Source organism: Paroedura picta, chromosome 7 (assembly GCF_049243985.1).
Source record: "Paroedura picta isolate Pp20150507F chromosome 7, Ppicta_v3.0, whole genome shotgun sequence".
In the NCBI taxonomy this organism is placed as follows: domain Eukaryota; kingdom Metazoa; phylum Chordata; class Lepidosauria; order Squamata; family Gekkonidae; genus Paroedura; species Paroedura picta.
The window spans coordinates 99081445-99105917 of record NC_135375.1 but is presented as its reverse complement, the minus strand read 5'-3'; the positions used below and the strand labels follow the sequence as shown (position 1 = coordinate 99105917).

Below are 24473 nucleotides of genomic sequence, written 5' to 3'. Positions count from 1 at the left end.
GGAAACCGGTGGGTGATGTCTAGTAAGCTTGATTTACTTGAGTCAGATAAGGCTCTGCTACTGAGGTAGATCATGTTTTCTCTGTCCTCGGAATACTGTGCTTAGGTATGTTTCCTTTTCTGGCTTTCATCCCTTACTAACTTTCACTGGCTGCCCCTTTCCCAGTGAGGTATCTGATGTGTAAAGGTTGCACGTTTTTTTTTAAAATAGCTGTGGGCACTTCCACCCCATCAAACTGAGTACTATTGATTTTAAAACCCCATTTATTTGTCTGATAATCTTCTCAAATTGTTTTAGCCCCTCACTTCCAGCGACCAGTTCTTCTCACCGTTCATTTGCAGATAGCCAGATTTGCAGCAAAGTTCAGCAAGAAAGGAGAATACAATTCAAGTCTTCTCCTCAGGCACGGGGTGGGCTGAGCATGATTCTGGATTTGGTTGCTCTTGGGGCATCTCATACAATGTGTCCGCTAAGCTTCGGGCGGGTGCAGTCTGTTAACGAAGGGTGACCAGCTCTTCTGACGAAGTTGGGTGAATGGCCACGGTCTCATCAAAGTCAGCCTTGGTGGCTCCCATTTTGACGGCCACTGCAAAGCCCTGGAGCATTTCATCGCATCCCAGTCCTTGCATATGAACTCCCACCACCTTAAAACACAAGAGAGACATGAGCGTGCCAAACACAACAAGGCTTTTGGACTCCAACCAAGTGTCGGGTTTTTTTTTTAAATAGAGTCTTTACATAGCAGTCTGCTTTTGGCAGGGGTAAGCAAACTGTGGCCCTCCAGATGTCCATGGACTACAATTCCCATGAGCCCCTGCCAGCATTTGGAGGGCCACAGTTTGCCTACCCCTGCCTTTTAGACACCAAAGACAGGATTTATGTGATCTGAAGAGAAACTAGAGTGTTTAACTGTGGCCCCAGCTTTGTGAATTAAAAACTGTTGAGTAAAGAGTGCTCCGTATGTGAGATCAAGGTGCGTAACAAAAGAACCTCTACCTGTTGCAGGTGTTTCCCCTCCTACCTTTTCCTGTGGAGTGGCGCAAACCAGTTTCATGGCACACTTTGTTTTCCTTGTGGTAACTGCGTGGTACATTGGGATGAAAGAAGTCGTATAAACCTTGACGTTCTCCCGTCCATAGGTAGCTACAGCTTCGGCTGGAAGACAGCACAAAAACTTAAGACATCACGATAAAAAGGCTATGTTGGGCGTTATGTGTGACTGAGGCAAAACCACATAGCTCATGCTTGGACAGAAGTGTTATTTCCTCCTGAAGGCAACACTTAGAATGGGGTCTGTAATTAGCTTTCTGCTAGTGCGCTGCAATGGGCATGACCCATGAAGCTGAATGCTAAGTATGCCTGTTAGGCTTTGAAAAGCTTCCTTGTAAACAACCATCCTGCACCTTCCAACTTTTTCTAAGCTTTTGCATGGGCTTGGATCCAGTGGACTGCATGTGCCTCTCTCCGGACCCTGCAGAGGCAGCCCTCAGCTGGGAAGTTCACTTCCTTTGGCAGTAGGTGCTTCCTTTGGGCAATCCCCGTGTTTTTCAATGAGCCCCAAAGAACTCTGCAGTGGAGGGCTGCCTGGGGAGCAGCTGGAGGAAAGAGGTGCATGCAGAGTAGGCATATAGGATTCAAGCCCTGACCTTGTGCTGAGATATTCTCTGGAACCCAGATTTTGATGTTTGCAGCTTGAGCGCTTAAATATGGAGAGTTTAGCGATTCTAGTTCCCAATAAGGTGGATTCTGGCAATCCGCTGAACGTTTGGAGCCTTCCTTAAATTAAAGCAGCTCTGCTGTTGGAGGGAGGATTCAAATTTGACTCAGTGGAGGGATAAGAACCACCCTATAGTGTTAGTAAGCAGTAGTTTAATAGCAGTCCTCTGAACAATGGAAGGGGAGATATAGGGATACCTTAAGCCAGGGGTCATCAACCCCTGGTCTGCGGCCCGGTGGCGGGCCGCAAAGGCCACGGTACCGGGCCACTGCCAGCCACGCCTGCTTTCCCCTGCCGGCAGCAAGAAGGAAGGGAAGAGGCAGGTGCAGCCGCCGGCATGGCGGTGACGCAAACGCGCATGCGTGCTGTTGCTGTGCATGCGCGTTAGCGCCCCCTAGTGGCGAAAACACGCATGCGTAGTTGCCACGCATGTGCGTTAGCGCCACCTGGTGGCGAAAACACGCATGCGCGGCAATTGCACATGCGCGTTTTCGCAGCACCCAGGCCGTCAGCTCTTCCCTCACTCCGGAGGCAGTCTCTGACCTGAGAAAGGTTGGGGACCGCTACCTTAAGCCACTCTGGGAGAAAACTCTGCTCTGCATTATTAATAGCATAGCCCCTAAAGATTGTGTTGCCGGAGCGCCTTGTGTACTGCCACCCAGATGACGAGACCCAGGAACCTACCTTCCGTTAGTCCCACTGTTCCGATAGGCGGGTGGCTGAAGACCACAGTAGGGATGTTGCTGTAGTCAAGTTTGGCATCTCCTTTACCTTCAAAAAGTCTGTGTGCCAATTTCCTGCCAGCCGCTATTGCAACTGTTAAGAATGAAATCTGAGTTGTCAATTTAACTTAGCCTGGTAGTATCCAGTTCATTAACCTGTTGATGGAATCTGTACAAAATAATATTGTAGCATTGTATCAGCTGCCCCAGGGAAGGGTTGTATCAGTTCATAGATAGCTTGCTGAGGGCCAGCCCACTCCCATGTGAGATTTTTTTCGTATGTTTGTAGTAGGTGCATGTCTCATTTGATGCTTGCATTCACAATGCCGGTAAAGAGAGTGATTTTCTCAAGGTATGTAATGGGGCACCTCAGCACAGGTAGAAGAAGAAGAGTTGGTTTATATCCCTCGCTTTTCACTGCCCAAAGGAGTCTAAAAGTGGCTTATAATTGCCTTTCCTTTCTCTCCCTACAACAGATATCCTGTGAGGTAGATGAGGCAGAGAGAGCTCTGACAGAACTTCTTGGTCAGAACAGCTCTATCAAGACTGATGAGCCCAAGGTCACCCAGCTGGCTGCATGTGGAGGAGTAGGGAATCAAACCTGGCCTGCCAGATTAGAAGCTGCCGCTCATAACCACTACGCCAAGCTGGCTCTCCAGCATGAGAGAAGCTACAGCTGTATTTGGTATTCTTAGGTTATAACAATATCTCAAAGGCATCAGTTTCAACTGGAAATTAGAACACAAATTCTTAAGAAATGAACAGCAATAGCATCCCTGCAACTGGAAAAAAAATTTAGAAACTCCATTAGGGGTATTAGCAGGTCTGACAAAATTCAAGAGTAAGCTTATCAGCTAGAAATTCTGCATCCAGCTACAGAGCAGGGGAAGATGGGATTGAGGCCTCCCACCAGTGCTCAGTTTTGTAACTGAAATTCATATTAATAATTAACTCTTTTAAAGAAAATGTATCCTTTAAAATGCTAACATGGCTGGAAAACTAAGAGGACATTCAAGAGTTAACTCCCCCCCCCAAAAAAAAAGTGCACTATTTACTATTTATCGACTTGTCCATGATCTTTGTCATGTCTGTTTGCATCTTGAGAAAGCATCTGAAGGGTCAACTTGGATTGGGCACTGATAACATGAGAACTCTTAACTGGGAAGCTGTTTTGGAACTTAACATGGTGGGAGCTCCAGCATCTCCCATAAGACGCTGGCACTATTGCAGCAGGTTTACTGTGTGTTTTTTTTAAGTGGTACTTTATATCCTATGCATGATATAGAGAAAGTAAAAATGGGAAAAAATAACCCTAGATTGCTGTTGCACTATACTCATTTTTTTTTGTAGCCCTTCCTCTGTTTTTGGTGCAGATTGGATCACCTTGCACACACAATCCCTTATAGAGTCTATGAGTATTACCTGGGGTAAGAAGCGCTTTCCCGCATACATCTCCAACAGCGTAGATCCCCTGCCGGCTGGTGTTCTGGAACTCGTCAACAATAATGTGGCCAGCAGGGTCGACCTTAAGAGCCTGATGTTAGAAACAAAAGTTCAAATCATAATTGGCATCCCAGAGAAGCGTGACTAACAAATAGCACTGAGGAATCTTTGACACGTTGCCACATAACGTTCATGTCCTTCAAGGCAGGGGTAGTCAATCTGTGGTCCTTCAGATGTCCATGGACTACAATTCCTATGGGAATTGTAGCCCATGGACATCTGAAGGACCACAGGTTGACTTTTCTTGGCTGCAGAGGAGAGGACACGCAGTAATGGGTTTTAAACTACAAGTACAACGATATAGGCTAGATATCAGGAAACACATTTTCACAGTCAGAGTAGTTCAGCAGTGGAATAGGCTGCCTAAGGAGGTGGTGAGCTCCCCTTCACTGGCAGTCTTCAAGCAAAGGTTGGGTACACACTTTTCTTGGATGCTTTAGGATGCTTAGGGCTGATCCTGCGTAGAGCAGGGGGTTGGACTAGATGGCCTAAATGGCCCTATGATTCTATGATACCCCTGCTTCAAGGTACGCGTGTGCAATGTGGGCTCTGAGCGGGAATTCTTTTTCCTACGTAGCTTGAGTGTTTAAACACATCAGTCAGACAGGGAGCTGTTTGAAAGAGCAGTCAAGCTGGAGGCTATATGCTCAACATGAAATCTGCGGTAAAAAAAAATGGGACGTTTTCCAAGTGTTCAGTACATTATCTCAGAAGCTACAATAAAAGAGAACAGCACGGAACAGGGCAGTTGTGTTCCATGCAGAACAGAGGAGATCATCCCTCTGCTTACCAGCCGGCCAAGATTCAGCTCCTCGGTGTTTGGCTGCCTCCCGATGGCCCACAACAGACAGTCAACATCCTCAATTGTGTTGACGGTTGGTTTCTGACTGGGAGGAGAGGATGTTACAGTTACTGCCAACAGGCCAGAAGGTAATTTTTTGACCGATTTGACCTGGTGAAGGTCAGAAGAAAGAGCAAAACATCCTGTATTGCGTTAACCATCAGGAACAGTTGCAAGCAAAGCATTTTCAAGGTTCAAAGCCCACTTTCTTTGTTCTCAGTTATAGGAGCTAAACAGGTACATGATTCAACAATATCAACATTTTTGCTGTAGGCAGGGCTTTGTTTCAGCTGACATTCAACACAAGCGCAGGATTGTTTGTTTAAATTTTCAAAATAAAACCCAGCCAGTTTCCAGCTTTCTGATAGAACATTTTTTAAAAAGTGTGGGGAAATCTCTGGAGTCAGAAGAGTTGTGGTGCTTGCATGCCAGGCACGGCATCTTATATCTCCCTGGATTAGCAAGCAACTTGCTTTAAAACAGCCTTGATTGTTTTTTGTTAGCTGGTGTCTGTTTTTGCCCATCTTTTCCAAATTTAGTTTTATTTCTGCCTAAATCTGACCATGCTCTAACCTGGATAACCCAGCAGGGTAAGCTCTGGCAAGTATTTGGGTGGGACTCCTCCAAGGAATACTTGGGTCTTGAAACAGGCAGGCATGGCAAACCACCGCTGAACCTCACTTGCCATAAAAAACCTACAAGGTCACCATAAGTCATCTGTGACTTGATGCAACAAAACCCAATAACCTGTTTGTTTTTATTTATTCTGTATTGCACGTATGTGTTTTGTAAGTATAATTCTTGTGAAACATTTATAAACTCGCATATTTCTCAGGCAACTGGGACCCCGTGTTAACACTGTTATGGAATTCAGCTTCACTGGTTCAGAAAGCTACTTGGACACCATTTTCATTTTTATTGAAATAGATAGAAATTATTGTACTTTTGGTCGCATTATGAGAAGACAAGTGTCACCGGGAAAGACAATGCCAGGGAAAACCCAACCTGAGACGGATTGACTTAATCAAGGAAGCCAAGATCCTCAGTATGCAAGGACTGAGCAAGGCTCGGAACAAGACTTATGTTTGGGAAGTTAATAATTCACAGTCAGAAGTTTCTCGAGGGCATTTTACACAGGACAGTTACACAGTAAGTATGTGCCTTCCGCTCACCAGAATTGGGGGGAAAACCACTCTTTTCCCCCCCTCTAGTATTTTGAAACCAAATCCAAATTAAAGAATCTGTCTTCGCTACTGGTTTAGCTGACTCAAATAAAAGTCAAAATAGTATGGTTCCCAGATTTGGTTATTAGCCATAGTAATAGCTTTAACAATTGAGATTAATTAAATAATACATTGAGAGGAAAACAGGGTTGCACTTACCTGTAACTGTTGTTCATCGAGTGGTGTTCTGTGCAGTCACACATGGGTTCTGCGAAGATCGCAGGCCTGCTTCGGAGAAATAACTAGCCAGCTTAAAGCTCAAAACACTCCCAAGAGTGCTAGCCCCTCCCTTCACAGGGTGACTTTCCCGCCCAAAGTCACGTGATGTGGGAGGAGCTAGCAATCTCCCCTCAGTCCTAACCCCTTGCCGCTGGAAACCATTTCCAATCAATACATAGCGGCCCAGTGGGGATGGAGGGAGGGTTGTGTGACTGCACAGAACACCACTCGATGAACAACAGTTACAGGTAAGTGCAACCCTGTTTTCATCTTCGTGGGTTCTGTGCAGTCCCACATGGGAGATTAACAAGATCACTCACCGTGGAGCTGGGGTGGGCTATGTGCGCAGTAGTGATTGGAGTACTGCTTTTCCCACCGCCGCATCTCTAGTAGAGTCGACGTCCAGGGAATAATGTCGAACAAAAGTCCCCGGCGTCGACCAAGTAGCCGCCTTGCAGATGTCGGCCATGGGAAGCCCTGCTGCGAACACTGCTGACGTCGCCTGAGCTCTAGTGGAATGCGCGGTAATCCGCCAGGGGCAATCCAGCTTGGAAAGTCTATATGCATGCCGAATCGCCTGTACTATCCAACGGGAAAGTGTCTGAGAGGTAGCAGCCTTACCCTGGTTGATACCTCTGAAGCATACAAAAAGTGAATTAACCTTTCTGAATTGTTGAGTTCTGTTCAAATAAAACAAAATGGCCCGTCTAACGTCCAAAGTATGCATCTGTTTTTCGAAGTGTGACGATGGATTTGGGAAGAAAACTGGAAGGGTCAGGGACTGTCCCAGATGGAATCTAGAAACCACCTTAGGTAAAAAGGCTACACTAGGTCGCAGGATTACCCGGTCTGTGAACAGTTGTAAAAAGGGGGGCTCCATAGACAGGGCCGCCAGTTCCCCCACTCGTCGTGCTGACGTAACAGCCACAAGGAAGGCTACCTTGTATGACAAAAAAGACAGATCCGTTGTAGCCATAGGTTCAAACGGTTTATGGGTGAGAGCAGACAGAACAAGTGACAGACTCCATTGGGGAATCAAAGGGGAGACTGGGGGAAACAAATTTTTCAGACCCTTTAAAAACACATGAGATAGCGGATGCGAAAAAACAGGTTTGCCCTCCACCCATTCATGGGAGGCCGAAATCGCAGCCAAGTGGACCTTGACTGAAGAGGTGGAGAGGCCTGACTCCTTCAGTGATGTTAAATAAGAGAGTATTTTAGAAATGTCACAAGACACAGCGTTACAGTCATTTAAAAGAGCCCATTGCTCAAATTTGAGCCATTTACTCGAATATGAGCGGCGAGTCGAAGGCCTTCTAGCGGATTCCAAAATGTGCTTTACTGAAAGGGCACTCGAGGTTGGATGCGCCACGCTGTCAAGTGAAGTGGTTGCGGGTTGGGATGCAGGAATTTCCCCCAACGTAACAGGTTGGTCTGGCATGGTAGGTGCAAAAACTGGCCCTGAGCCAGCCGAAACAGGGCAGGAAACCAGGTCTTTTGGGTCCAAAAGGGTGTTATTAGTATGGCATGAGTGTTCCCTGACAGAAGCCTGGCCACCACTCGTCCTAGAAGACCGAAGGGAGGGAAGGCATAGCAAAAGAACCTCTCCCACTGGCACTCGAAAGCATCCCCCAGAGACCTGGGGTCTGCTCCCCCTCTGGAGCAAAAATGGAGGCATTTTGTATTTGCGGCCGTCGCAAACAAATCTATCGAAGGTGTCCCCCATCTTTGAAACACAGGTTCGAGGTATTGGGCAGCCAGGGACCACTCTTGTAGCCGGTTCACGTCCCTGCTCAGGGCGTCTGCCCAGGTGTTCTGGTCTCCTGCTATATGAACTGCTGACAGCTGAATGTTGGTACCGGCTGCTAGGTTCCAAAGCCTTATGGCTTCCCTGCATAGGGTTTTGACCTTGTACCACCCTGTTTCCGGATGTAATATACTGTGGCCACGTTGTCGGTGGTGACCAGTATCCGTTTTCCTCTGAGGATATCTGTAAACGAAAGAAGAGCATTCCTTACTGCCCGAAGCTCTAATAAGTTAATATGTAAGGATGCTTCATAGGAAGACCAAACACCCTGTGCAGAGAGTTGTCCACAGTGGGTGCCCCATCCAAAAAGAGAAGCATCGGTATATAAAATCAACTCCTCCTTTTGCGGTCCTAGAGGAACGCCCCTCGAAAGGTTTGAAGGATTCGCCCACCAGGACAAGGAGCGTGCCACCCGTCTCGGAATCGAGAAACGCTTCCACATACTGACCAAATGTGGCTTACAAACGGAAAGGAACCATAACTGCAGAGGTCTCATGTGTAATCTAGCATGTGGTGTGACCGCCGCAGTGGAAGCCATGTGGCCCAGCAGGGATTGTATGTGATAAACGGTTTGGTACCTGTGAAACCCTGTCTTCTGTGCCATTGCAGACAGCTTCAGTACTCTGCTATGTGGCAGAAAGGCCATGTGGGCATTACTATCTAAAAGTGCACCAATAAACTCGAGAGATCAAGTAGGAACAAGCGTAGATTTGTCAGAATTAATGTTAAACCCCAACGACGTTAGGAGGTTTACAGAAAGGGTGATAGCAGAGCGCAGCTCATCCGCAGAATGCCCGACAAGCAACCAGTCGTCTAGGTACGGATAAAGTAAAATACCCTGGGTACGGAGATGAGAGACCACCACGTTTGTGACCTTAGTAAAAACTCTCGGGGCAGAGGATAACCCAAATGGGAGAACGGTGTACTCATAATGGAGCCCAGCTGCGTAGAAGCGTAAGTATTTGGTACAGGTTGGGTGTATGGCGATGTGGAAATAGGCGTCTTTCAGATCTACCTTGGCAAACCACAGGTCTCCAGACAAAAGTGGAAGGAGATCAAACAAGGATAACATCCTAAATCGTTTGGGCAGTATATATTCGTTAAGGTGCCGAAGATCTAAAATAGGCCTTTTTCCACCATCCTTTTTATCGACAATAAAGTAGTTGGAATAGAATCCCGGAGACGAGGGGAATGATCCCAGACACCGGATTGCCCCTTTATGCAACAATTCACCAATCTCCTTTGCCATATCAGGCTCCACCAATGTAACCTGTAAAGATGGTAACCTTAAAGGAGGTGTCTCAGAAAACTCCAAAAAATAACCAAAGTTTATTATTGAGCGTACCCATAAACTCTGAGTAATCAAGGACCATGCTTGCGCAAAACCAGCTAAAGCGCCAACAGGGCGTTCAGGGACGGCCAGTCATTGCGACTGGGTTTGTCTGCCCCTAGCCCCTCTGTCACCCCCTTGTGACCTATTACGGGGCCCTCCTCTCCTTTTCGACTGCTGCCGAAACCTTGGGGCAGGGGAAAAGGCCCGAGACCTATTTTCAAAAAATCGGGAACGAAATGATTGTGTACGAAAGGAGGGGCGGGTCCACTGCCGAGGGCGGGATTGGACCGTAGTGGAGCCTCCAATGCCCAGTGATCTAGCCTGGAGCTTGTATTTACGCATTCTTTCAAGCACGTCATCCGTTTGAGGGCTGAACAGTTCGTTCCCCTCAAACGGCAAGTCCTCCAGGGCTGTTTTAATGTCAGCCGGAAGTGTTGAGGATTTCAGCCACGAATAGCGGCGCATGACTACAGAGGTAGACATTACTCTACCTAAGCAGTCAACTGCGTGTCGAGAGGCCTTTACCTGCTGCTTGGCCAAGTCCTTTCCCTCAGACAGTAGGGCCTGAACCAGGGTCTTGTATTCATCAGGCAGACCTGCCAGCACAGGTTCCAACCTCTCCCAGAGAGTAGCCTGGTAGCGACTCATGACAGTCTGGAAATTGGCAATTCTAATGCCTAAAGCGGCCGAAGAGTAAAGGCGCCTGCCAAAGGCATCCATCTTCCGACCTTCCCTATCTAAGGGCGTGGAGTGCTGTTCGGTTTTACCTCTGCCAGGTAATATGGCAGAAAATACAGAAGACGATTTGGGATGTTTATATAAATATGCACAGCCCTCCTCCTGAACTCTATATAGGTGGTCTATTTTCCGTGACGTAGGAGGGGCAGAGGCAGGTGTCTGCCAAGTCTTCTCCAAGACCTCTGACACACCGCGAATCAGGGGAAGCATAATAGGCCCCAAATCAGGGGAGTACAAAAACTCCATTAAGGGGTCTTCAGATTTTTCAGAGACAACCCTGTACTGCAACTTAAGTGCATTCGCCATGCGGATCAATTGTTCAGCATAAGGCTTGATCTCATCTGTCGGGGATTGACCCGAAACAACCCCAACCTCCTCAGGGGGGATAAATCAACAGAGTCATCAAGGTCCTCATACTCAATAAAAGAGTCCATGTCCTTGTCTCGACGTGGCAGTCTCGACGTTGAGGGAGAAGCTTGCCGTCGGCGTCGAGGTGACGACGGGATAGCAGTACGGTCTCGACGTCGATTCGGCGACGATACACGTACCGGGGACAGAGACAGGTCTTCTCGACTCCTCACAGATGGGGGAGAGGAGTGGTCCTGGGGTCGACCAGGCGACGAAGGCAGGCGATCGCCTCGACGTTGATCAGACGGGGAGGAAGAATGCTCCCGACTACGAAGTGGCAGAGGGTCACGACGTCGACCCGGTAAGGAAGAATGTCCCCGTCGTCGAGCAGACAAAGAGGCCTGTCGTTGTTGCCGAGAGTCGTCAGAGTCAGAGCCCCGAGTAGGCGAACGCGCAGCGGGAACGGAAGAACGACGTCCCGAAGAAGGAATGTCTTTCGGCAACGGCCGACCCCAGCGGCGCCAAGACGCTGGCACCATCATAGGTACCAGGGACTCCGTAGACGACGCCGAAGACGAAAGCCGGCGTCGACGTCGAGGTCGTACGACGTCATCGTCCGACGACGAGGGAGAAAGATGGCGCCGAAGCGTCGGCGGCGAGCGTCGGAGGCGAGGGCTCGCATCATCCGGCTGTTGCTCCGGTCGCGGTTCCAAAGACTCCAACTGAGGCCCTCTAGACGTCGAAGGCTCAGACGTCATTTCGGGAGGGTCCATCGACATCGAGGGAGCAACAGACTGCGCCGGCGCCGAAGGCTGCAAGGGTGAGTCAGCAGCTCGCACAGCCATACCCGAGGCCGAAGCCCGGTCTCCCGAACGGCCTCTCGATCCCGATCTCCGTCTCGGTGGCGAGGGAGAAGATTGCCTCGTGATCCTCCTGGATGTCCCCGATGGTAAGGGGGTTGAGGCTCTGGATCGTGGGGCAGCCCTCTTCCTCTTCTTTTTTGGTGGTTCTGAGGCCGCCTTGTTCAGGCCTTTACCACCAGAAGGCCCCTGAGGGGGGGCTGTAGAAGTGGAAGGCCCTGAAGTTTCAGGAGCCATAAGGGATTTTTCCCAAAGAGCTGCCTTCAAGCGTCGTGCCCTCTCATCCCTTGTTTTAGGAGTGAGTCTCCTACAAGCAGGGCAAGTAGACACTGAGTGTCCTTCGCCTAAACAAAGTAGGCAAGATGAATGGTGGTCGGATTGAGCCATCTTGGCTCCACATTGACCACATTTCTTGAATAAAGCCATTTTCCAGAGTATTGGCAAAAGTTTTCCTGTCAGAAAATTAAATTCTCACCTGAGGTGAATAGAGAGCTAGCTAGCTAGCGTCCTTCTCCTACCAGCGGCAAAAAAAGGACTGAGGGGAGATTGCTAGCTCCTCCCACATCACGTGACTTTGGGCGGGAAAGTCACCCTGTGAAGGGAGGGGCTAGCACTCTTGGGAGTGTTTTGAGCTTTAAGCTGGCTAGTTATTTCTCCGAAGCAGGCCTGCGATCTTCGCAGAACCCATGTGGGACTGCACAGAACCCACGAAGATGAATATGAAGCATGACAACAATGCTTGAAAATGGTTTATAATTGTATGTGTGCAAGGTTGTTTATATTATGAAGAAGTAAAAAACATTCAAGGAAAGTAAGCCAGATAATATAGCTGGACAAGCTTACTGGAAGATGACCACACTGATTCCTGTTAGGAAATGGTACTGGAAACTGGACATTTTGCACCAGGAAGACTACAAATTCCTGGACATTCAAAGTGGAAAACAGTACAAACCTTCGAATGCTTCCAGACTTCTACACCACCATGCTCCAGTTCTTGAGTGCAATTTGAACTGATCATTGAATCAAAGTTCCTCAGCACCTGTATGGAAGATCATTCAGCCCGGTCAAGCAGACATGCTGTGCATTCACTTGAATATTATCCTCTCATATCTATCTGAACTTGCATGACTATATGTCACCTTAGATGAGGTCTTAAGTAATATCCCCTCCACCATTTGGGGACAGAATACCTTTCCCCCTTGACATGTAATGAAGGAGGAAGCATCTTTGCTCCAAGGTTTTACAGTTCAAATCTGAGTGCATGCCAGTTTCAAAACAAAAAGGCTATGCATTGAAATCTAGCTAGTTTTTAGCACCCATTCTATTTGCTCTTCACGGAACATGCACTAGTCTAGAAGGTAACACTGTTGATGACTTCCCAAATGCACAGTACTTTTGATGTTACTTAGAGGAAGCAGCATAATCACAAACAGTCCTTATTTTATCCTCACTACCACTGAGCAATAGGCCAGTCTGACAGCCTGAGTTTCCAGTGACCTTCAGGCACTGTAGAAGTTCTCTTCTTCTATCCTTATCCCTTGCCCCATGATTATTCATACATGAGCATGCCACAGCAAGAAAAGCAGGGGGCAGAGAAACCTATAAAGCAATGTTTGTACAGATGAAGAGAGGAGCAGGAATATAATCAGTAGCTTATGGCGTTTTGTTTTTATCCAGCCACTAAGGAAGATTCGCTTGTTGTGCCAATCATAGTGAGTCCGTTTAAAGATATTTACCATATAATTGACCCCAGATGAGCACAACAAAATCTCTGTCTTGGTTTCTGGGTTTTTAAAAGATTACATGTTGGGTTACCAACCTCCAAGTGGGTCCTGGAGTTCTTGCAGAATTAAAGCTAGTCTTCAGACTACAGAGATCAGTCCCCCTTAAGGCAATAGCCACTTTGGAAGAGGATTTTGTGGCATCACTTCCTGAGCCCCCTCCCTTCTCCAAACTTTGCCCTAAAATCACCAGGAATTCCCCCAAACTGGAGCTGGCAACCCCATATGCAATGTAGCTCTGGAGCCATATACACTCCTTGTGTAAATTTTCTTTGACTCAGCTGCCACTTTGGCGGTCCCAAGAAATGCGACAGCCTAGCAACAGGAAGGGGAATGTAGCTCTTATTCCTAGGAATGAACCTGGACGGCAGTCAGAATATTGACCACATGAGCCCATCTGCCTTACCTCACCATAACGGATCAGTAGGGACGTCTTTGACCCTAGGGTCGAAAGGATGCCAGCTATCTCCACAGCTATGTACCCAGCACCAACAACAATGCTGCGCCTGGGAGAAAGAATATATTATGGGATACCTGTCTCAAAAACTTGAAATATATTCATAGTTATACCCTGTATTTAAAAAGTTTAAACATTTAGAGCTTTCTGGCTTGCCTGCCGTCGTGTTATGTGATTGGAGGGTAGGGAAAGAGAGAGAGTACCCATCCCTTTAGAGATGTTTCTGGCCCTTTCCCTCAAATACCAGGTTTCAACAAAGAATGAAAAGTAAGCACCTTGGCTTGGACAAAGAGATGGACAAACTTTCAGGCAATGTTCTGCCACAGAGCTCAGTAAGCCTGCTGCTGTCAATCACCCACAGTATGTGGCATTTTATTTGGAAAACTTTGTTAATATTTTAAATTCAGGTTATTTAAAATGAGCCAAATGACCTAAACAAGCCAGATTCTTTGCATTTAGGTTTTGATTGCCAGCATAATTTTGATTGCCAGAGGGCACCTTTAAGACCAACATAGTTTTATTCAAGGTGTAAGTGCATGCACACTCCCTCAGACAATGGAACAAGGATCAGAAGAGTACAGATATAAGAAGAGACTAAATTAGTAGAAAATTAGTAAACGAGGTTTATGATTAATGGCAGACGCTTTCCCAGTTGTGGAAATAATTAATAGATACTTGTTGTTAGTCCCCACCATCTTTTAATTAACTGGGAAAGCATTTGTCATTAATCACTACTTGTAACATTTTTATTCCCCCTATGGCATTTGTGAATGACAATTGAACCCAAAGGGCTGATTTTGTTATTCTAGCAGGGAACTATCCAATTTTCATTATCATTTTTGTTGTGATGCTGTTTACTAATTTACTAATTTATTCTCTCATATCGGTAGTCTTCTGATTCTTGTTCCATTGTCTGAGGAAGTGTGCATGCACATGAAATCTCACATGTGGAATAAAACTTTGTTGGTCTTAAAGGTGGCTTTGGACTCATATTTTGTCCTGTTACCTCAGACCAACAGGGCTGCCCACCTGAAACATGTAAGTTAAATTGCAAGGTAAAGCAAACTACTAGAAATAGCTCTGTCCCAACATGCTGTGGCTTGAAATAAAGAGAAGATCTCTTGGGAGTCATGTGTGCCAAATCAGTATGAACAAGAATTGCTTACAAGACACACAGGATATGTTTCCGCTAGTGCAAGCTGCAGCATAGTGTGGCAAGATCAGTGGTGGACACTCTGAGATTAGCCAGGACTGTTTGCATACCTAATTCTTGACTTGCATTTCTTTTGCCAATGCCTATGGCCCTTCCTGTTCAATTCATTAGGGCAGACCTTCCACACTTTAAAAAATGCCTCTTTAATTTTTATAGCTTCTTTGACTTGTGCTGTTAACCATACAGGCCTTCTTTTAGACTTGGCAGTATCTGTCCTAACCTATTTGGGCTTCAATTAGCATGGCTTTAAATAGCTTCTAAGCATCGTCTAGGGATCTGACTCTCTTGTGTTTCCCCTTCAGCTTCCTTTATCCCATTCCCCTGATTTTTGTAAATCAACTTGTTACCAGACTATAGCCGTATGGCAGGCACAACCCACAGTTAAACACCTGCAAATCCCTTTTGGTAGCAGAATTAAGAAGTGTCCCTTTAAACCTCAACTGGCCCACAGCTTCTCAATCACTAACAGGAACAAAGGAAATTGTCCCTTAGCTCTGATACATGCTGATCAGATCTTATCAAGACTGATCAGATGTTATACAAGACACTGGAGTGGATCCAACCATCCTCCAAGCTGAAATTTATATGACCCAGCTTTGAATTCATGGGGTGTAAATATATATATATCATATAAATATAAATAAATACATAAACTTTGAATCCATCCCATCAACAGTTATGCCTACACCTTGGGATAATATAAGCTGCATTAAGAAGTCAACGACTTGTTTTCTTTCATGTCTCAGAGAAGGAGTGCAAAAACCCACTCATTGGAAGAACGAAAATAGATTTGCGCTGGGGTGTCAGAACTGATTTGAACCTTACCTAGGCAGTTCTTCCAGTTCAAAGAACCCATCGCTGGTAATTCCCAAACTGGCTCCTGTAAAGCAAGGCAGGCTTTTATGCACAGGCTGCCATTTTTTAAAATCAGCTTAACATAATCACAAAATACTGGGCCTGCATGTTCAGATGGATCAGATTTATACACCAACAGACCCAGCGTGGTGGTTGGCACCCTTCAACCTGCTCTTGTCCACAAAAGAAGACATGCTCGTCAAGTGCATCCCAAACCACACGTTAAAAGAACAGGACATTAAAACAGCAACCCAGACAAGGCAACTGTATTGATAGATATTGTGATAAATGTGTATGATACCCAGATCGCAGCTATATGTTTGATAAGATCTCTGATGAGTCAAACGCCTGGCAGTTTGTGTTGCCATGCTTGTGCCAAAGTAAGAAACAGCAGGAGTCTACAGTAATGCATTTTCTTTTTTTCCAAGCCTCAAGTTTCAATGCAAGACATCCCTTATAAATTCCTGATGATGCCTCTCTGCACATGTGAGAGGCCTCAGGAGAGACTTCCCTCCCTTGGGCTGGATAATGCGGGAAATAAACTGAGAAATTCCACCTTGTTTTTCAACCTTTTCTATGTCTAAGTGCAAATGAGAAATCTCTGCCTCTCCCACAAGCTCTCTAAACTTCATAAGACTGGGGAACAGGAGTAGAGTTGTTGGGGAGTCAAGCAGGGTGGGAGACTTGGGGAGGGGTTGAGCTGGTGGCAAGTTTGTGGACCCCTCCTTGAATCCAGCAAGACAGCTGATCTAAGGAATAGAAGAAGTGGCAAATTCAGTTATCCTGCATTCCTTCCCCCCTCCAAATCACTTTTCTTTCCCAGTGCATTTTTAAATCATTGCTCTTCTCCCCTTCACTTGGGCTTCCTTTGTGTGGGTTGACTTCACCTTTTGCAGCAGCCATTTTGTGTTTGCCTCCTGTGGCAGCCATTTCTGTGGTTGTGCCCACCATCCTGTTTCAGAATTCCAAAGGTGCCCGCAGCCTCAAAACATTGATGTCTGACTTAACTCCTCAAGAATTCCCACTTTGTTAACTGAACTTAAGTTCATGTGGCATCATTTGTTTATTTGCTGTATTTACGGTCTACTTTCCTCACTGAGACTCAAGGCAGATTACAAAATTTTCAAAACAGTGCACTGGAAACTTGGTCACAGAGCTAACCAGGATTAGTTAACTTGGGCTTGGTTCTGAGCGAGTCTTAAGATCTGGTGAGAGATGTAGTTGTTGCACCAATTGGGAACAGTGACCACAATGCTATTAAGTTCGGCATTCGGGTCAATGGAAAGTCACCCTTAAAGTCCAAAACAGTAACAGCTGATGTCAAACTAAAGAATTTTACAAAAAACAGAAGAATAGGAAAAAGGACCTGAAGGGGAAACACAAGAGTGTCAAATCCCTAGAGGATGCTTGGAAGCTATTTAAAACCACACAAATTGAAGCGCAAATAGAATGCATTCCACAGGTTAGGAAAGGAACTACCAAGTCTAAAAGAAGACCTGTGAGGTTAATAGTGTAAGTCAGAGACGCTATACAAAGGACAGAGGCGTCGTTTAAAGAGTGGAAGGTCTGCCCCAGTGAATTGAGCACGAAGGAACATAGGCTCTGGCAGAAGAAATACAAGACAGTAAGTAGGCATGCAAAAAGAGATTTTGAGGTTGTGCAAAGCATCAAGACAAACCTTTAAAAGAATATATCTGGAATAGGAAACCAGCCAGAGAAGCAGTAGGCTACTGGATGATAGGAAGATGGCCAAGAAGCTCAATGACTTTTTTGCTTCTGTGTTCATTGTGGAAAGAATGGGACGTGAACCCATGCCTTTTCAAGAAGGGAGTCTGAAGTAGTGAGTCAAACTGCGATGACCACAGATTAAGTTCTAGATCAAAGGGGGAAATTAAAAATCATTAAGTCTCCAAGTTCTGATAGAAAACACCCAAGGATTCTTCAAGAACTCAGATATGAGATTGTTGATCTACTAATCCGTACATGTAACCCATCACTAAATTCAGCCGCCGTACCAGAAGACTGGACAGTGGCAAATGTTACACCATTAAAAAAAAAGGGGGATTCAGAGGAGAACCAAGAAATTACAGGCCAGGTAGTCTAAAGTCTGTCCCAGACAAATTAGTAGAAATTGAGGTCAAAGAAATTCTTTGGACATATTGAGGGACAAAACCTGCTAAGGGGAGATCAGCATAGTTCTGCAAAGGAAAGTCCTGCCTCAGCAACTTTTTGGAGTTCTTGAGAAAGTGAAAAAGCACGTAAACAACAGTGGCAGAAATGACACTGTTAAATGACAGAAATGAAAGAATAGGGTTCAATGGACAGTTCTCACAATGGAGGGAAGTACGCAGTGGTGTCCCGCAAGGACTGATATTGGGGCTGGTACTATTTAACGCAGGGGTAGTCAAACTGCGGCCCTCCAGATGTCCATGGACTACAATTCCCAAGAGCCCCCTGCCAGCATTCGCTGGCAGGGGGCTCCTGGGAATTGTAGTCCATGGACATCTGGAGGGCCGCAGTTTGACTACTCCTGATTTAACGTATTCATAAACGATCTGGAACAAAGAGTGGGTATAGTAGTGGCCAGGTTTGCCAATTACACAAAATTATTCAGGATGGTGAAAACTAAAATTGACTGTGAAGAACTTCAAGAGGACTTCCACGAACTGGGTGAGTGGGTGACAATGTGACAAATGACGTTCAGTGTCGGTGAGTGTAAGTAATTCAGGTTGGGACAAAAAATCCTGTCTTCAAGTGTAGGCTACATGGGTCTGAACATGCTGAGATTGAGAGGGAAAAAGATCTTGGGGTTGTAGTGGATAGCTCAAGGAACATGTCAAGCCAGTGTGCTGCAGTATTTTTTAAAAAGGCAAACTGTTAGGGATTATTAGGGAAAGGACTGAGAATAAAACTGCCAATAATGTAATAGCCCTATGGTGCAGCCTCACTTGGAAAACTGTGTATAGTTCTGGGTACCCTGTCTCCAAAAGGACATGGCAGAGCTGGAAAAAGGGCAGAGGAGGGCAACCAAAATCCCTGGGAGTTGGAGCATTCTCCCTATAAGAAAAGGCTGAAGAGTCTGGGACTTTTTAGCTTAGGAAAGAGATGACTAGGGGAGGACACAATAGAGGTTTATAAAATTACGCATGGAGTGGAAAGAGAAATTTTTCTCCCCCCCCCCCCAAAAAAAAACAACAACAAAAAACTAGAACTCAAATGCATCCAGTGAAGCTGATGGGTAGTAGGTATATTTATCATTGTATTTATTATATTTATATACTGCCCTCCCCTTGCGGCTCAGGGGACAGACAGAAGGAAATACTACTTTAAATTTGATTAAAATGTGGAATCCGCTGCCAGAGGATGTAGTGATAGCCGCAGGAATAAACAGATTTAAAAGGAGATTCATGGAGGATACATCTTATTAATGGCTACTAGCCGTGGTGATTGAGGGGAACGGACATTTTCAGAACGGACATTGCACTAATCCTTTGCATCCCAGAGCAAGGGGGCAATATTTGGGGAAGCCCTTGGCCTTGGTCACCGTGTGAGATGGAATGCTGGACTAGATGGACCACTGGTCTGATCCAGCAGTGCTTTTCTTATGTTCTTGATATGAAGAGTATAATACACAGATCAAACAAGGCCATAAAAAGAGCACCCACATTCACCCCTTATTGTTTTTGCCTCATCCCCAGTCCTTTTGTCATCTAGTCTAACAATGAAAATTTGACTTGTATGCTTCTTAGGGAAGGGGATCCTTTTTTGTTGCTTTTATTAATCTACTAGCTGCAAAGCCCGTTCATAAGAATGGGCTTTGAAAGGCCCCCCCCCCAGGCCTCCGCAGGCTGCTGGCACTGCAGCCGCCTCCCTGGGCCCGGCCAAGAACTCTCACCGGGCTCTAGGGAAGGGAACCTTCCCCTCCCCTCCCCTCCCCTCCCCTCCCCTCCCCTCCCCTCCCCGCCACTTCCCTGGGGCCTGGCAAGTGCATAGCCTTCTCTGTGAGGCGGCGAGAGTTCTTGCCAGGCCCGAGGGAAGGGTACCTTCCTCCCCTCTCTACTGTCGCTGCGGCCCGCTTCCCTGGGGCCCGGCAAGCGCTCTCGCCGCCTCTGCAAGCGCTTTGCAAGTAACAGGGAAGGGAATCTTCCCCCCCTGCAAGTGCGCAAGGAGGGAGGATGGGAGGTGGAAAGGGAGGGCCAATCAGGGTGCGGCCAGCAAAGCAAAGCTGGCTGCACCCTGATTGGCCCTATTCTATCTCAGATAGGAGAGGACAGTCTCCACCCCCAGGCCTGTTTCACAAATATATAAGAGAACCATGGATAAGGATAAATATGTAATTTATAGTAATAGTAATGACAAAATGGAGAATCCTCATCGACATGTAAAATATGCTTCAGGAGCAGCACAGCTTCATTACCAACTCAGATTTCAACTTGAACACTTCCCTGAATACAGGAGAAACACAGAACCATGAGAAGTCTTACCAGGGATCTCACTCTCATTTGGGACCACCGGCTGTCCCCCAGTTGCAATCAGGATGTGGGGCGCAGTGTATTTTTTACCGTCAACCTCGACTGTGGGTGTGGGATCAGAGGTAAATGTTGCATTGCCACGAATCGTTTCTACATGAGCCTAGTGAAATTAATTTTAGATGAAAATGTTAATGAGATGTGAACTGGATCAAGTATCAGATAGATAGACAGTGAGTGTGGGCTAAGGGGTTCTAACCATCCCTTTGCTTTTATAGCATTAAGTGGCTGTGTGCCAGACCTTCTCCCATCGTCTTTTGACAGATATATGAAGAAAAGCAAGCTTACCGGAGCACTCAAAACTACCACATATTTCTGGAGCAGCCCCTAAAAGGGGTTTTTAAAACAGAAAGTTTGGGTTTAAACGTGTATCTGTGCTGGATATAAATTGGCTTGGATGGCATAATCCAAGATACTGTAATTCTGCCAGGGGGACTCAGTACCTTTACTGAACTACAGTTCCCAGATTCTCTGAAGAAAAACTATGACCCTTAAATCAATATAAAACGGATCCTAGTTTGCAGTACAGTCAGGCCCAAGACACTCTTCTGTGTTAAAGTCCTCTTTCTGGTCATTTCACATTTTTTTACATTAAAAAATCTAAGCAGGGAGAAACTTGGGGGAGATGATAAGATAAACCAGGAGAAAACCCCTTTTCCCACTGGGAAACTTCCGTAGTTACAACATTGAAGAAGTTTAGCAGGTACAGGACATTTACAAACCTTGTTCAAATTATTTTGATAGATCTCATTCAGCCGCTTCACATAAGCATCACGCTTTTCTTTAATTACTCTGCAACAAAATGTGAGTTTTGTGTCACTTAATTCTCACTCTCACACTAGCAAGGTCAAGGTTTAAAAACTAGGGCCTCCTTCTCAGTCCTCACTGGTTAGGCACACAGATGTTTGTGAAGACAGGCACAACACAAACCAGAAGACAGAGCTTTCCTTCTTTAACTAGATGCAAACATCTTTATATACTGGCAAAAAGCTACCATTGGCTGAGCTGCTGTGGTGTCAGAACTTCTTCCCAGTGCTTCCCAGCATTGTATCAGGTGTCTCTACCGTTCCAAATGCCAAAAATTTGCAGCCATGGCCACTTCCTTGGGTCATATTTAAATTCCAGGCAGTGAACACACCAGCAGTGGTCAGACAAGACTGAGGTACTACTTATTGCAGAGAAATCTGATCATTTTAGTAAATCATCATTCACAACTGACTGAAATCTGAGGCTATGACCAGTTACATTTTTTAAAGGGGGACTTTTAAACAGCTCTGTTTTCCATGCGTTCATGTCTGTCGTTTAACAACGAAGCCAACAGAGTATGCAGTACAGACAGTAGGGGAGAGCATATTTCCTCCCCTTCTTATTTCCGGGAAACAAATTCTCCAGTGACAACAAGGGGGCAAATGGGGTTCCCTGATCACCCACTCACCTACTTGCTGGCTGCACAATTAGCATTATAACAGCAAAAAGTAAGAGAGCAGAAGAAAAAGAAACTCTTGCATTTGGATCTTATTTTCCTTGTCTTCTGCAGCTTGTAGCTACCCCAGAAGGAGGAGGTACAGCCACCCAGTATCTGTATCATATAGCCTATCTGCTGCAACTACACTGGTGTTTCCTGCAGCAAAAAATACCCCCCCCCCAAAAAAAAACAAAGCATAAATGACGGCAGCATGTTTCCTAAATCCCTTATACAGGAATATGAGGAACCCTAACTGACTGCGTGTCCCTGAAACTTGCACACAGTTAAAAAATGTATTTCAGATGTTAGCTGTAAGAAACATCACTGTCATAAAAAAAACCCACTATCTTATTATTTCATTCCAAACCTGGCCCCAAGCACGTATATCAAATGGGGACAGGTACAGGTCAGGAAATTTTTCCTAGTAAAATAAGGGAATTCCCAGGTTTGTGGGAAAATCTTAAAACTTGACAACAAAAAAGCAGTGGTGGAGAAAAAAAAAACACACAAAACAGTTAAAGTGATGAGATGCTGCAAGACTACCTCAAGCAACCTCAACAGCCATCTTGGATTGCCTAGGCAACCAGAGAACAGATCACTGATGTCTGCAGTTACCAAGGCAACTGAAAATGGCTGCCAAGATTTTCTTAGGTTCTCCCAAGAGATTTTGGTGGTAGTTTACTCCACCATGAAAGTGAAAGATGTAGGGGGGGGGGGGGAGATTGGGTCAGTATAAAAACTGTGAAGGGGAGCAAAGCCAGGAGGGAAAGAAAATGCAGCAAAAGGAACAACTTGCAAATTGTATGGGTCTCTACCCTGTGTAGCCAAATTAACTATGATGGGGGTCTTCACCATTACTGCCACTTAACTGGTTTCCAAACAAATATTTGTAAATGCCGGTATTGGATCCTGACTAAATCTTCTACCAGCCGAATGTAACTTTTCTGCTTCCCTTTCCTACTGCAGCTTGGAATCTCCAGGAAACATTAAAGAGTAACATTTGTAAGGAAGAATGGAGAATTGGGGAAAACAGCCAGCGTAGTGTCGTGGTTAAGAGCACCAGCTTCTAATCTGGAGAGCTGGGCTTGATTCCACGCTCCGCCACATGCAGCCAGCTGTTCTGACCAAGCAGTCCTGTCAGAAACTCCCTCAATCTCACTACATCACAGGGTGTCTGTTGTGGGGGAGGAAGGGACTCTGCGACTCCTTCAAGCAGTGAAAAGCAGGGCATAAAACCAGCACTTCCCCTCTTCTATCCAACTCTTGAATTTAATCATTTCACCCCCTTTCAATCAGGCATATCTGTAACCAGAGGTGGGTTCCTGTGATCAGTTAAAATTGAATCTTCAGGTACAGTATATACTGGGGTGGCTTGCACTGCCAAAGTGAGGCTCTTCAGACACAAATAAGAAACTCAGGGCACCAAAGCACACAACTGCAAAAAGACAGAAGTAATGATACCAAGAGAAGAACGCTGAATTTATTATTGTTACTCCAGAACGCTAAATTTATTATTATTATTGTTCCATCACAAGTGCAGCTTGGACCGTTATCAACAGATGGTACTTGTTTATTAACATAGGCAGAATTCCAGTGTGCAGCTTCAGACTTACCGCCAATTAAATTTCACATCAGCTACCTGAAAACCATAATCGGCATGATCATGGATGAATTCTGTATGGACGGCTGTATTCCACATAACCTTTTGGAGGAAACACCCAGAACAGTATAAAAATTAATAGGAGAAAGTTACACTATCAATTATTGCATTATTCAAGACATCATGTATTTGTGGAGTAGAGAAGCGTTTGCAGGAATCTGAACTTGCATTCCCTAAATTTAACCTTCTCCAGTTATGGCCAGAAGACCTGAGCTTCTCCTTTCTAGAGGGGTTTTGGATCTGGCCTTAAAGTGACAGTACCAATATTGTACAATTTCTACTTATAATAAGTACACACACTGAATTTTTCAGCCAAGAATCCCTCTGTCTTCATAAAATACACAGCACTTTAAAGATTATTTTTTAATTTACCTTTTTAGGTACGCATCCAACATTCACCTAGAAAAGAGCAATAAATGGAAGAGTGTCAAATACATGTATTATTACGAGTCAAACTACGTATATGTTGCACACACAATCTGTGATAAGAGCTCCTGACTTCTTTAAATCTTAAAAACCAGCAGATGGGGGGGGGGGATTTGTTCGCCTGTGTGTACATGGGACATGGAGGGGCCTGCCGCCCTGCCGCTAGGAACCAGCAGCAGCACAGTGCAGCTGCCACTGTACATAATCAGTCTATGTTCCTTCTTTCACCTTGAAGAGAATCTTTAGAGTACAGCCTGATAATACCGCCATGGTCAATTAAAAACTGAACAATGATTAATTGAATGGATAACTCTGCTGGCACTAGAGGCCTGCCTTCTTTGCCTTCTGAGATGGCTCACCCTGCTTCAAGACAGGACCAGTTCCACACTAATGGTTGGATTTGGGCACATCGAATATAGTATTTCGAGGCTCCATAATTCAGCCTGGAATGCACCCATTAAGAGCTGCATGTCAGTTTCTTCATTTAAACCAAATTTCCCAGCTACATTCAGTTGAGGACAGTCAAGCCCTTACAGTTTACCAGCCACTGCCAAAAGCATGCCATCCCATGCACAGACAACTCAAAAGTAATCTCTTGCCTACCTTCCTTGCTCAACAAATTGACCTGTTCAAGCCAGGCACTTCTTCAACAACATTCCTTCTTCTCAGTTCACCATTTTACATGCCTAACTTCCTTGTGCTGTTTCCCGGCAAAGGATTACATAATTTTTTGGTTAACGTGTAAAAGGTAAGAAAGATAAGAATTCTTTTCGTTC

General features: G+C 45.6%; 1 protein-coding gene across 2 annotated transcripts in view; it reads right to left on the bottom strand.

Annotated features, from left to right (window-relative positions):
• Positions 1–245: 245 nt before the first annotated feature.
• The window catches only part of GSR (glutathione-disulfide reductase), a 28022-nt gene continuing 3794 nt past the window's right edge, over positions 246–24473 (bottom strand). Inside the window, exons 2-13 of one of the 2 annotated variants that reach the window (XM_077345615.1) lie at positions 23644–23670; positions 23225–23313; positions 20869–20938; positions 20102–20249; positions 15588–15642; positions 13499–13598; positions 12264–12350; positions 4733–4894; positions 3862–3973; positions 2402–2533; positions 1022–1155; positions 246–644 (exon numbers count right to left, since the gene is read on the bottom strand). In XM_077345615.1, the coding sequence (XP_077201730.1) occupies positions 495–644; positions 1022–1155; positions 2402–2533; positions 3862–3973; positions 4733–4894; positions 12264–12350; positions 13499–13598; positions 15588–15642; positions 20102–20249; positions 20869–20938; positions 23225–23313; positions 23644–23670 (1266 nt within the window). In that variant the 3' untranslated portion in view covers positions 246–494. The remainder of the gene's footprint in view (positions 645–1021; positions 1156–2401; positions 2534–3861; positions 3974–4732; positions 4895–12263; positions 12351–13498; positions 13599–15587; positions 15643–20101; positions 20250–20868; positions 20939–23224; positions 23314–23643; positions 23671–24473) is intronic. The other variant, XM_077345616.1, reaches the window with a different exon arrangement.